The sequence below is a fragment of the Leptonychotes weddellii genome, chromosome 5, assembly GCF_054177405.1.
Source record: "Leptonychotes weddellii isolate Sample4059 chromosome 5, ASM5417740v2, whole genome shotgun sequence".
NCBI lineage: Eukaryota > Metazoa > Chordata > Mammalia > Carnivora > Phocidae > Leptonychotes > Leptonychotes weddellii.
In genome coordinates this window covers 125,369,141-125,383,213 of record NC_138373.1, presented here as the reverse complement: position 1 = coordinate 125,383,213, position 14,073 = coordinate 125,369,141, and the positions used below count along the sequence as shown (strand labels likewise).

At 33.4% G+C, this 14,073-nt stretch overlaps 1 protein-coding gene across 1 annotated transcript in view; it reads right to left on the bottom strand.

The window, feature by feature from the left end:
- Positions 1-14,073, bottom strand: part of PTPRQ (protein tyrosine phosphatase receptor type Q) — a 231,612-nt gene that overhangs the window by 192,188 nt on the left and 25,351 nt on the right. The window contains exons 7-11 of the mRNA XM_081818978.1: positions 13,187-13,256; positions 7,439-7,638; positions 6,037-6,286; positions 4,332-4,460; positions 2,080-2,226 (exon numbers count right to left, since the gene is read on the bottom strand). Of these exons, the coding sequence (XP_081675104.1) occupies positions 2,080-2,226; positions 4,332-4,460; positions 6,037-6,286; positions 7,439-7,638; positions 13,187-13,256 (796 nt within the window). The remainder of the gene's footprint in view (positions 1-2,079; positions 2,227-4,331; positions 4,461-6,036; positions 6,287-7,438; positions 7,639-13,186; positions 13,257-14,073) is intronic.

The window sequence follows — 14,073 nt, the reverse complement described above, 5'->3', positions numbered from 1 at the left end:
AAAAAAAATTAATTTAAAAATTGGTCCTAGTGTATTTTTAAATAAACTATAGTCTACTTTGAAATATGGAGAAGAAAATAAATTGGGTAGCCTTAATTAGAATACAAAGAACCCTGCTGTATTAATAAATGAAAAAGAATAGTCTAAAATTAAGATCTCAATTTTAAGTGAAAGTATATACTTCTAGTGAGTTATTAGATTGTTCTCATATAGTTTAAAGATCCCCTTATTGCAAAGTTTTAATTAGCAGGACTAGGACTAATTTGTGTTGTCAGAAGTTGAAAGCTACATTTACTCTATTTGCCAGAGCATTTCACTGAAGCCCTTCCTAAGTCTGAACTACCCCAAGAGAACTCCATGGAGGAAGGTTGGCATGCAGAGATAAGGACCATGCCATTTCTGCCCTTAGTGGAGCCCACCTGCTGCCAATGGAACCCCCTGAGAGCCACCTGGATATGGCCAGGAGGGTAGTAAGATAAAACTCAGGATAAGTTGTTTATTACATAAGGCAAAGAGAGTCATTTGTTCAAATTAATTTTGTGAGAAAAATAAGCCATGTGAAATATATTGAACAACGTCCTTAAAATTTTATTTATTATTTTGTGAATAAAGAAAAATGCAAAAATAAAGAAAGGGGGATGAACTCTTTAAATGATGTCCAAAATCAACAGCATGACATCATATGTAGCAATATATTACCTATTTCCCTATTTTTGTCAAATGCCCTACATTTGAATAATAGAATAATGACAATAAAACAATAATCTTAAATTGCAGATTCAGTTTAGGGGTGCCAAAACTGGCTTGATTTTAAGGAAGACAAAAATTCTGTATTTATTTAACTGTATAATATAAGAATAAAAACTCGTTGGTCAATCAAGTTGTTTGAGAAAATGCTATTAAAATCAAACTCAAGGACTCTAATCTGATAAGGGCCAGGTCACTCTGCTGTTTTTGGTAGCCATTCATAAAGCTGTCTAGCTTTCGAAGAAATGCTTAAGAGCATTTATTAGGTGACGGGGAGATTTAAGGTGTAATGGAAAAGACATGCAAAGCTAAGATTCTTCTGACAGAAATACAATGGAAAAATATTAATAATGAAAAAAATGAGAATATTTTTGCTTGCATTTTCATTTGAAATTGATATAAAACATAATTTTTTCATTCTTTCAACAGCAAAATATTACCAATGGTTAATTGTTTTTTGAAGGGGAGTACAAAATTCCCTAATAGTTGCTGCCCTCTAATGGTCACATACTTGAGTGATTTATCTGATGAACGTATGCCCAATCTTCAGCTGTATGTGCATGTGTGCATTGCACACGTGTGTATTCAATTTACAAGTTACTGTATGTTAGCTATCACACAAAATTTGGAAACTTTTCCAAATGTTAATGTACTTGTAATAAAATTGTGATCTTCTCAAATAATTGCAATCCCTAAGTAAAACTGAAGACATTTTAGCAAATTCGATATGGGCCAGGAAAATATGCAGTGAGACAATGAGGGAACATTTTTTAAACATCTAAAACTGTGATGTTTAATACATGCAAACAAAAACTTTCTTTAGGAGAGCCATTGTTTTAATTATTTGGGGATGTGCTGGTAAATTTGTATTATGCACCCTCTAGGAATCCTCGCTTGCTTAAAACACCCTTTTGTTTACAAACATATTTTGTTAGAGGCATTGGGGATATATGGATTCCCCTAAACATCATTCTGTGAGAAAAATCTATTCTACATTGAATAATGTGAGTCAAATGATGTTAAAAGTGTTTATTTGTTTCCTTTGACCTCATGAGGTTTTGCCAATCTTCACTGTGAGTCACAAACAGACTAATACTACATGTACTACTTCCTAATCTTGCTTGATCTCCATTTCCTCTATGAAGCATGCTGCGGGGTTTAATGTTCTGAGGAACGCATGTTCGGAATGCATTAGGTAGTAATCTGATAAGGAAATAGCATGAATTAAATAAATACAAACCAAATAGCTTCTAATATAATGTTTCACCAGTGCAATAAAATCCACAAGCAGAGTAAAATATCTTATGAACAAACTGAAGAAGATGTTCTTACCTTCTGGAGGAGTGAATACTGAAATATTTGATTTGGGTCCAATGCCTTCACTGGTCTCAGCTGCAACATATACATCATACACCGTAAATGGTGTTAGGTTAGTGAACGCAAACTTAAGGTCTTTTGTGCTATTATCCAAAATCCGACCTGCAAAAACCAAAAGATACCATGGATTATTTTCTCGTTAGGCATGCAATCATTCTCACATTTAAGTAGAGAGCCAAGAATAGCAATTAATGTTTGTTATTACAATTTTAAAACATTATAATTACAATTATTACAAGTTTCAAACATTTAGCTTAGTGGTACATTGATATCAGGTTAATTAAAACAATAGAAACAACATGAAAATCTAGTATTCAAAATAAGTTATTAAATCATAAAGCCCTATCCAATTATCATGTTATTTTTTGACATTTTTTTAAAAAGAAAACATTAGATTCGGGCTAATATTAAAACAGTGACAGTATTTTATACATAAATTTAGTTAATTAAAATGTTAAATATTTTCATTATCTTCTATAAAAAGACATACTTAGAAAATATTTGTAGTTCAGCTTCTGAGCAAAGCTCCTTAAATATTCTCTTAATCCTCAACTTTACCTCTGAATAATTCTTTCTTCCTTTGCTGCAGCTGAAACCTGGCTCTCCCCTAAAAACACGGCTTCTATTCCCTGCAGCCACCCCAAATGATCTAATTTTTCCCACGGTCATCAAGTGATGAGGCCTTCAGGTATAGTATGTGTTCCAACCCACCTCCCTCCTTACAAAAGCTCACAGCTTTCAATCTCATGTCATGGATGGCCTCCACCAGTCCTCCTTGTTGCCGTGATTGATCTTCTAGGCCCATGGTCACTCACCCTCATTCTGGATGATTTAGTGCCTGCTTCAATGTCACTGTCTTCAGTGCTACCATCTTAATTTGTGGTGATTTCAGGAACCCTAGACTTGACTCTTAAAACACTCCCAGCTCTCCTCAAATAATCTAATCCACCACCCTATCTCAGCCACTCCCATAGACATCACTATTACCAGTAACTGCGAATCTTCCATGATCTCAATTTTGTGCAACTCTCTCTGACCATTCCTTCTTATCTCCTGTTCACTTATTCTAGAACCCTGAAGCAACAATTCTTTAAGTTCATTGGGACCTCTGGCACTCCTGGGTGGCTCAGTTGGTTAAGCGTCTGCCTTCAGCTCAGGTCATGATGCCAGGGTCCTGGGACTGAGCCCCGCAACAGGCTCCCTGCTCAGCGGGAGTCTGCTACTCCCTCTCCCTCTGTTCCTGCACTCTCTCTCTCAAATAAACAAAATCTAAAAAAAAAAAAAAAAACTTTAAAAAAATAAAAAATTTAAAAAAAAAGTTCATTGGGACCTCCGATCCATTGATCTTATGAACTATTTTATTCTGCTTGGTTTGGTCCCTCACCACTTGGTTTCCACTCCTTATCCAGCCTCAATGGCACTGTCAATTATAATCACTACCTTTACATAAGCCTTCCATTCCATTGCCCTCCTCTTGTTGAAGAGAGCTGGAGAAAAACACAAATCCACTTTGATTGATATCACTTTATTCAATACCACACCTCAAAGGAGCCCTAAATTTTGCCTAGCCCTGTACTCAACTTCCGTGACCCAATCACTCTCTACTCTTCTGGTTGATTTTTTTTCATAGAACCATAGCATCTCAGATTAGAAAAGAATTTTAGAGTTTACTTAATTGACATCCAGCAATAATATTTGAACCCCTCAAAATATCTGACAAGGGGATGTCCAGGTCCTGCTTATTCACAAAGATGGAGAACTTGCTACATTATGAAGTTGCCTATATTATTTTTAGAGAGCTCCAATTATTAGAAATGCATTCCTTGTTCTAAGCAGAGATTTGATCTACTGAAGTCCATTGTTCTTCATAAACATATTTGCAATTAAGTAAGTCAAGGTCCTCCTGTTCAAACATTTGAAGACACGTATGTCCTCTAACACTTCTCTTCTTAGGAGTTATCTCATTCTTTCAGCTTCTCCTCATGTAAATATGGAACATGGACAATGTTTTGCCATCCGTATACTTATTTATGATTTTAAACAAGAAGTTCAAAGAACCTCACCTCCCTTAATTGCTTTTCTATTATCTGCTTCAATTGTAGGATCTTATAAAAAAGAGCATGGTATTTTTAAGGAGTTTGATAATACTAACATATTTTGCATAATTCTTATTACAAAAGGTAAACACAAAACTGATTGAGACTTACCTGATGGTCCATATAATTCAACTCTGTAACTAAATTTCCCTGTTACTACAGTAGGTGGGTCCCATGAAATTGAAAAGGACTTCCCTGTAATGTTGCCTGTTATATAGTTTTGTGGTGGTCCTTCAGGCACTAAAATTGTTATTAAAAAAAATGAATAAATAATATATACTTAAAATAAATGAGCATCTTATTAAATACACACAATAAAACACAAAGTCAGAAAGAAAATAAAATATCACACTATGAGCAAAGGGTTTTTTAATTTTACAAAAAAGGAAAAATGAATGAATTGAAGAATTTAAATAAGACATGCTGGATCATCAGATGAACTACTTATTTGCAACAGTTACTAATTTAATTTAATGTTGTATATGACTGCACAGGGTGTTTCATTCTCATTCCAATATTGTTCCTTGCACAGTTACATTGTCTTGATAACACACTTATATATTGAATTCAACCAGGCCTGGGCATCTGACTTGAAAAACACTCTCCCCCTGGTGGACACAGGTAGAAGGGTCAGGGTATTAACTCGACCTACATTACCTTATTGGCAAAGATCTTCACTTTCTGCATCAATATTTGTATTTGGTTCTGAGAGGAAATTTATAACCTATAGTTAGAAGATTCTAATGTAACATTGGTAACATATAAAAAATAATGACATTTAAAAATAGTCTACTCTTCACAAATGTGTTCCTACATTTTACTTTCTTTTGACTGAAACGAAATATTCCAAATATTTTTCTCAAGCCAAAGTTCTTGTCTACTAAATTTCACTTTGTGTTATCTTTATGAAATTATTTTTTAACTGTATAAGAAGTATGGAAGGAGGAAATGGTATGATTCAAAGATGACTATTTAAATCAAGAAAAAACTTCAAACTTAATGTGATGAAATGATAAAAGCTGACAGCTATGTCATCAGGAAAAAAATACTGCGCTTTAGGGAAATTACCCTACCAGTAGTAATTTCCAGTAACCTCAAAAATTACCAATCACAAGTGAATGTCTGATACTACATATTTAATATGGTATTGTGTCAGTAACTACATAAATTTACACATATATATAATACCATAATCCCATAATTAAATATATAACACCCATAGCTAGAAATGTGTAGTCTTCAAATTTAGTAGTAATAATATCTAATTATACTCATTGAATCCTAACACCACCACCATAAGGGAGGTACTATTGCTGTATCCATTTTTCACATAGGGAAACCCAATGCAAAGAGGAGATAAGTAGGTATATTTTTTAAGTACTATTTTTGTCTAATATTGAAATGTGAATCACACGATATTTCTACCACTATAGGTGTTACTTCCACATTTGGTTATAAGAGTATCAGTGAGAGGAGGCTGTAGATGATTACAGGAGAAGGAGAAGGGCAGAGATGATTAAGAAAAATTGCTCAGATCAAAGAACAATAAAAGCTGATCATAGGATCATGGCTATTAGCTCAAGAATCCATTCTTTCAAATTTCCTTTCTCTTTTTAGTTGTTTATGTTAGTATTGTAAGAGTACTGAAATTAAAGATGCTCCAGATGATATGCCCATGATCTATTATTGGGGGGGAAACGTTATTGGAAGGGAAAGAAAGTTTTAACAGAAAGATCTACATGGAAAAAATGAAAAATTATTATATAACTAATTTAATTCTTTTTTTTTTCTACCTACACAAAAAATGAAACCATACCTGATTCTGGTGTTCTGACAATCGTACTATCAATATAACCTGCTTCAGTTGTAACAGCAGAAACTTCAAAAAGATACGTTGTATAAGGTCTCAAATGTGTCACTACAAAACTGATAGGCTCTTTCCACACAGAGCTTATCTTACTCCTCGCCAACGTGCTTGACGAATATGTCGTACGTGATGGAGGCGTAACTCTACCAAGGGTTGGAGAAGGGCTGGTTGTACTCCATAAAAAAGATTCATTATTCTCCTAGTGAATAAAATAAATAGCAACAGAAAAATAATATGGTATCTCTTGATGAACATGAGAAGTGTAATTCATTTATTTTTCCTTTATAGCATAAATATTATTCTTAAATTTATGTGTATGTGTATGATTCATTAAGATTTTAATAGATTGTTATCTGCTCAAGCTATGGACAAATTTGCTGGAACTTAATTATACCCATTTATGTTTACAGTGTTAGAACAGAATATATTTATTGCATTCTTTATACCTTCATATTTCTTATGAATAGGACTTCAAAAGGCTTAGAATAAAGGTAAAGCAACAGCAAAATCATTAGTAAGAATTTTTAAAATTCATGTTAAAAGTGCAAGAACCAAAGAGATAAACTATCTTCCCTTTTGTGAAATTGCAAGCATAAGTCACTTTCTCACTGGTACTATCATTTTTTTCCTCATAAATAATCAAATGATAAAGCCAATAGCACATATGTGCAAGTATGTATGTTTGTGTGTGTATTAAAAATACAGCCTAATTTTAAAAAGAAGGTTTTAAGACTTCTATAACTTACAGTATTTAAAACAAAAGTAATATTGTTTGTTTTTCCATCAATAATATCACAAAGATCTTCTAGATTATTTTTGAGAGCATTATTATGGTACTTCCAGGGATTTCCCATAAATGACTAGAGTCATAACAAATTCTTCACCAAAGATATGCACAACAAAAACAATCTACTTCCACAAATATAACTTTGACTGTTGCCTTCTCTACCCCTCCTGTCATGTGGAAATATTAACTTTTTTCCAGTGATACTCTATACTTTCCTATCAGTTCTTTTTATAAAATATCCTCCACCCAAAATACTCCCCTCACACGATCTCCCCTGTCCTTACACCAAGGCCAATCCAAGGTCCATTAACAAATGCTACTCCTTTCATGAAGTCTCTTCAGAGCTCCCTGTGAGATTTTTCTATCTCTTGAGTTCTCAAACCTTTATCTTATTCTACCTTAATACAGTCAATTGTGTATAACATGATACTATAACTGAACACTATAAGGAATCAAACAGCTAATAACCACTGTGGTTAAAAAAGTTTCCAGATACTGGAAACTTCAAGTTATAAGCTCACACCTAAAATTTCTGAGACATAGAAAATGTTCCATAATACTTACATTACATTCTGGCATTTTCCCAGTCAAAATGTCTTCTACTCTGATGGAGACATCTTTCACTACTGTCCCAGTTCTGGCATGTTTCACACTAATCTTGAAGCTGGTAATTTTGCCATTTGGTTGCCTAGGTAAATACCAAATCAGGTTTACTGTTGAAGAGTTAAAGGCCTCAACTGTGAGATTCACCACTTTTCCTGGAGCTGGGGAAGTGACAGAAATTGAAGGAAAGGAAAAAACACTGTTATAAAATTTAGAATGGCATTTATATAATGTTGAGATGTTATATTTCTTATGTCATATAAAATTAAATATACTCTGTTAGAAAAAAATCTACTTGGGTGAGACTTTTTGAAATATATTTAATTAATTTTGCCTAAGATAAAAAACTGGAACTTGAGCCCACAGAGTTACGTTTAAGAGGCAAATAAGTTTTACTTTAGGATTATTTGTCTAAGGGATCCATTGGTGAATTATTTCAAATAAGTCTGAAAAATATCCAATCAACAGTTATTTGTGAATATACAAACAAATTTGAATAACAAATCCTCTCCTAAAATATTTTGGAATTATGCAGATTCCTTAGATAATGAAGAAGTGGCAAACTGAAACAATTATCCAACCATTTACATCAAAAAGCACATTTCTGGAATGTACGTAAATATCTAGTGTCTAATATAAAGTGAATAGCACCCAACTGGTTGTGGTTATTATATTTTGAGTTTTATACAACCTCAAAATCAACTTTCATCAGAATTCATATACTTTATTATCAATTACTGATAAACCGCAATGACAATCTATATGCTGGGGGTACCTGGGTGGCTCAGGTGAGTGGGCATCTGCCTTCGACTCAGGTCATGATCCCAGGGTCCTAGGATGGAGCCCATGTAGGGCTCCCTGCTCATCAGGGGAGTCTGCCTCTTCCTCTGTCCCTCCCCCAACTTGTGCTCGTTCTCTCTCTTTCTTTCTCTCTCTCTTAAATAAATAAAATCTTTTAAAAAAATCTATATGCTATTTTAGCTGAGATGAGACAAACATGAAGCCAGAATGAAGGAAAATTATGCCCACTAATTTCAAGGTAAGTTATGCAAAACTGACAAAGTAGAGTAAATAATCAAGATCCTTTAGAATATAGAACAAACATGACAAATCACTATTGAGAGAAATAAAAACAAAACAGGATGTCTGTGGTAAAACAAAATAAGTAATAACAGAGGTGCCTACTATTAAGATACCGAATAATTAGAGTTTAAAAGCACATTGTAGGGAAGAATACCAAAATATGATTTGTAAATGAAAGCCATATAAGTTACCTAAGGAACTTAGGTCATGGGAAAGAGGTTGTATATGAATGATATGAGTTAAACTGGAGAAACTAGGAAACTTAAGGACAGCTGCATTTTAATGGGAAAAAATAAAACAATTTGGAAGGATGATTAATCATTAATAATGGATAGAATGATGGATGGAACTTTTTTCCTCCAAGGAAAACTCATCAATGTAATTAATTAAAGCTTAAGAAGGACAATGACAATATAACTCTCTGACACTAAAGATTTAATATTTGAATTTCTTTTGGATGGATAAAATATAATAAAGCAAAATATTAAAATGTTAAATATATGATGCTATGAAATTATGAGTTAAAACTTTTATCATGAATCTCTTTTTAAAACTGAATATATTTGGCATATAACTGTATAAATTTAAAGTGTGGGGCACCTGGGTGGCTCAGTCAGTTAAGCGTCAGTCAGTTAAGCATCTGCCTTCGGCTCAGGTCATGATCCGGGAGTCCTGGGATTGAGTCCCGCATAGGGCTTCCTGTTCAGTGGAGAGTCTACTTCTCCCTCTGCCCCACCCTGCTCATGCTCTCTCTCTCTCTCAAATAAATAAATAAAATATTTAAAAATAAAATAAAATAAATTTAAGGTGTATGAGGTGTGAATTTGATACATTTCCATATTGTATTATGACTGCTATTATAGTAATATTTAGTACTATCATATTATATAATTATAATATCACATTACATAACTATAATATTGCATTGTTATCTATATTCATTATACTGTGCATCAGATCTCTATGGCTTATTTATTACTTGAGGCAAGTTTGTACCCATAAACAACATCAATCTTATTCTCCCGCCTCTATCCTCTGGTGACCACCAATTTACTCTCTTCATGAATCCCAATCACTCTTCTAAATTTCTTATTTGTGTAAACTATACAAATCTTTATAAGTATGCCTGATACACACACACACACACACACACACACAAATTATATACATACAAAAAAAAATGCAATTTGTTTTCTAAACATTTTCAAATGAGCCTCAATAACAGTCACAGGGAACTACTCAAGTATAGAAAAATTTGAATTTATAAGGTAACCAAAACTTTATTAAATACATGATCTCAAAATGTTTAAAAAGTGACCAGAAATATTAAATACATAGAAAGTAATTAAATATGTTGGGGCACCTGGGTGGCTCAGTCAGTTAGTTAAAGCATCTGCCTTCAGCTCAGGTCATGATCCCAGTGTCCTGGGATCAGATTGAGCCCCACTCCTGAGATTGAGCTCCTCTGGAGCCCCCTGTAGAGCCCCCTGTCGGGCTCCCTGCTCAGCAGTCTGCTTCTCCCTCTCCCTCTGCCCCTCCCCCTGCTCATGATCTCTGTCTCAGATAAATGAATAAAATATTTTTTAAAAAGAAAGTAATTAAATATGTTAAATAACATTTAGTGAAAAAATGGTATTTTTATTAACTTGCTTTAATAATTTTTGTCTCAATTAAATATTTCTGCTTTTATTTTCCATTTGTGACTTCATTATGTCTGAAGAATAAACCTGGCTCTTTTCTGTAGTTGGTAGGTCTTTCCCTACTTTAAATATTCTAGTTTCTACTACTGGCCTTTTATGTACCAAAACCCATTATTTCTTGATGTTCATAGAGTGAACTTATCCATCTTGATCCAAGTAACGGTTTGACACTGTGGTATCAAAAATTTCTGTTTATAAAGTCATTTCATCTTTCAGATAAGTGTCTTCCAACACTTTGAGGATATATCTAGACTAGGGACATGCATAAATTTGTATAGGTATGTGAAGGTGTCTACAACTTTTCAAAGTGTACACTATGCAAAGTATACATTTATTGAGCCAGAAAGAAACTTCATAAATCCAATATAGAGACTTTTCCTGCATTTCTAAAGATCCATCAAGTTGAAAATGGAGGTGCATTCTATTATCTTAAAGCCAAAATAAATTCTATGTTTACCTGAAATAATGCTGCATGGAAAGTTAAGAAGTTGAGATTTTTGTGCTTGTGGATGCAACATCAACTCAGTATGGCATAAATAGTTAACCTGTATACTCTTCCCAAGAGTATTTTTATTCATGGGAAAAGAAATTCCTTCTGATTTAACAATAAAAAATGCAGCTTATTTATTCTATTGAACTATTCCTTAAATTTGTGTTCCCTATAGCATAAATAATAAAAAGGGGTACTTGGGTGAAAATTGCAGAATACTGATACAATTAAATTTATATTTACATTATGTTTTTACCTCTTTACATTTACCAAAAAAGTCAATATAGGGGCAAGAGAAATTATATAATTATCCGATTTGCCCAAAAACACACAATAAATGAGAAACAGTAAGACTCCCAAGACAAAACTTTTCATGTCATTCAAAAGTTATTCCAATTAACTTCCCTAAAACTTAAAAACATAAGTAATAAATTTTTATTTTATATCCTAGTGAATATTTAATTTTGAAATGATAATTTTCCCACTTGAATTTTAGTTGTACAAATAATTTGAGAGTCAATATGCTCAAAATCAACAAGAGTAATTTAAACCTCATAAATCATTAATTTCTAATTTTAAATGAACTCCTGAATTTTCTCTAACTTCTTATGTGATAGAGCATGTTTTCATATGATTCTCTAGATAAAGTCTCAAATAGAAACTAGGCCACAAAGCTTGATGCATGTTTTTTAACATGAGCCAATACATTATCCTCTCTAGATACACAGGGCCCATTTCAATTTATCCCTTTGGCATAAAGTGGTTCACTGGAAGATTTTTATCTTTTAAATATGTAAAACATTTATAGTTGCAAAAAATTATGGAAATTCTTTTTATAACAGTTATCACTAACCTGACATATTACTTAGTAACTCATGTATCTTAGCCCACAAGAATGTAAGTTCCACAGAAAATATCTGTTGTTGAATGGAGATGCCATTATTTATTTAATCATACTGCATTTATTGGTTCTAACTTTTTGCTATTATAAGTAAATAGAGGAATTATTAAATAAATAAAAGCACCTCCAATCACTAACTTATTTTTATCACAAAGCTTATGTTCTACTAGGCTGATATATACAATAAAAAATAAGCAAGTAAATATGTAACATATCAGGCTGGTCCAATGAAGAAAAATAATGTGTTAGGGCTAGAGATGGACAGGAGGAAATAGAGGCTATTTTACAAGGTGTAGTTAGGAAAGTAATGTGAGATTTGAATTAACTAGGGGAGAGAGACATGCGGATATTTAGTGAAAGAGTATTCCAGTTAGAGGAAACAGCAAGTGCAAAGGCCCTTTGATGGAAGATAGGTATGGATGGTGTATTTGGAGGGAGGGGAGAATGTTAGAGATGGATCAGAGAGGGAAAAGAACATCCAGAGTGCTATGGACCATGGGAAGGACTTACGGTCTTATTCTGAGTAAGATAGGAGCCCTATTAGGAAGAGAGAAGCAGGGGCTCCTGGGTGGCTCAGTCATTAAGCATCTGCCTTCGGCTCAGGTCATGACCCCAGGGTCCTGGGATCGAGCCCCATATTGGGCTCCCTGCTCCGCAGGAAGCCTGCTTCTTCCTCTCCCACTCCCCCTGCTTGTGTTCCCTCTCTCGCTGTGTCTCTCTGTCAAATAAATAAATAAAATCTTAAAAAAAAAAGGGCAGAGAGAAGCAATATGTTCTGGCTTATGTTTCAAAAGATGACATAGCTCATGTGGAGAAAGGGAATGTAGGCAAGTAAGCTGGAAACAGGAAAACCAGTAAGGAGACTTTCAATTGTTCAGGCAAGAAGTGATAATAGATTAGACTGATTTGCAATTAGGGTGAGATTCAGGATGCATTTTGATGTAGTGCTGGCGCAATTTGCTGATAGAGTATACTATGAGAGACAGGCATCAATGGTACCTCAGGCTCTTTCCTCTCCACCATTGAAAGAAGGGAGGTATCTTAAATTGGTTTGATAACGACTACATGTTATGGAATAATATAAGATCTATATTTCCAAAAGTCTAATGTCATAAAAGTGTGTATGATTTGATATTAACAGGAAAAAGCAGGCTATAAACTTGCATAATTTGCATAAGGCTACTTTCATGAATATATAGTCACATAGACACATATTCACGGGAGAAAAAAAAGACCAACCAGGAGTGAACCAAAATGGTAACAGAGTTTTTATATGACAAGGCCATGGATAATTTTTACTGTTTCTTATTTTTTCAAAGTTTTTTAAGATAACACCTACTGCTTTCATAATCATAGAGAATAATATATAATTTTAATGAATAACTATCCAAGAAGACTCTAAAAGTAATTGAATGGCCATGCTTTTGAAGATTCTATGGATTTTAACACCATTATCTGGTTTATATGCCTATTTATTATAAATGACAAAAACTCATAATTAAGTTAAGTTGGAACAAATGATTTAGGCAAATTACCACTTTCCGCAGTTTGGAAAAGAAATGGGTCACTAAACACTCCAATACCAGCGCTGTTTTCAGCAGCAACCTAAAACAGATCAAAAGAATTATGTTCAAACTTTTTACTCTCTAATTAAACAGAATCTGAAATAATAAAATTTTGACTTGTTGGTAAGTTAAATGATAAAGACACTTTTCCCTTAATTCCTGCAATACTCCAAAAGTAGAAAGCACACATGGAGCTATTCCTTATTTCCATTATCCCTAAGGGTATATTTGCAGCATAGTTTGATTCAACAGATTTCTTCAATTCCTAATGGAAATTTTAATAGTCAAGTTTTATAGTCAATTAGTAGTATTAATAGTAACAGTTATTATTTATGGGCAACTTTTACATACCAGGAAATCTCCTAGAAATTTTACGTATCTCATTTTATCCACATTATCAAAGCATAAAGTGTTCTGATCAGAATTTTATAGATGAGGAAACTCGTTGAGTGAAGTCAGGTAACTTGCCTGAGTCATACAGGAATAAGTGGTAGAACCAGAATTCCATTGAAGTCATGCTTATTTCTAAAGCTCAAACTCTTTCCATTATATTCACTTCATGCCAGACACTATGACTATTTCTGTAACAAATATGAAACCATATATGGTATCTGGCTTTAGAGTTTACAATCTAATCAGTCAAATACATACTCAAGAAAACAATTTTAAAAATAAGCTTAATCAGTTAGACTAAGTATTCTGAATTTAAAGATAGAAAAACTCTTTTTGACTCAGATAGCCTAGTCAAGTAGACTAGAATAGGCAGAGAAAATGTCATTACTGAGATCAAGACTCTTAATGCTCTTCCAAATGCCATAACTGGCGTCTGAAAACCTTAGTTTAAATTGAACTCCACC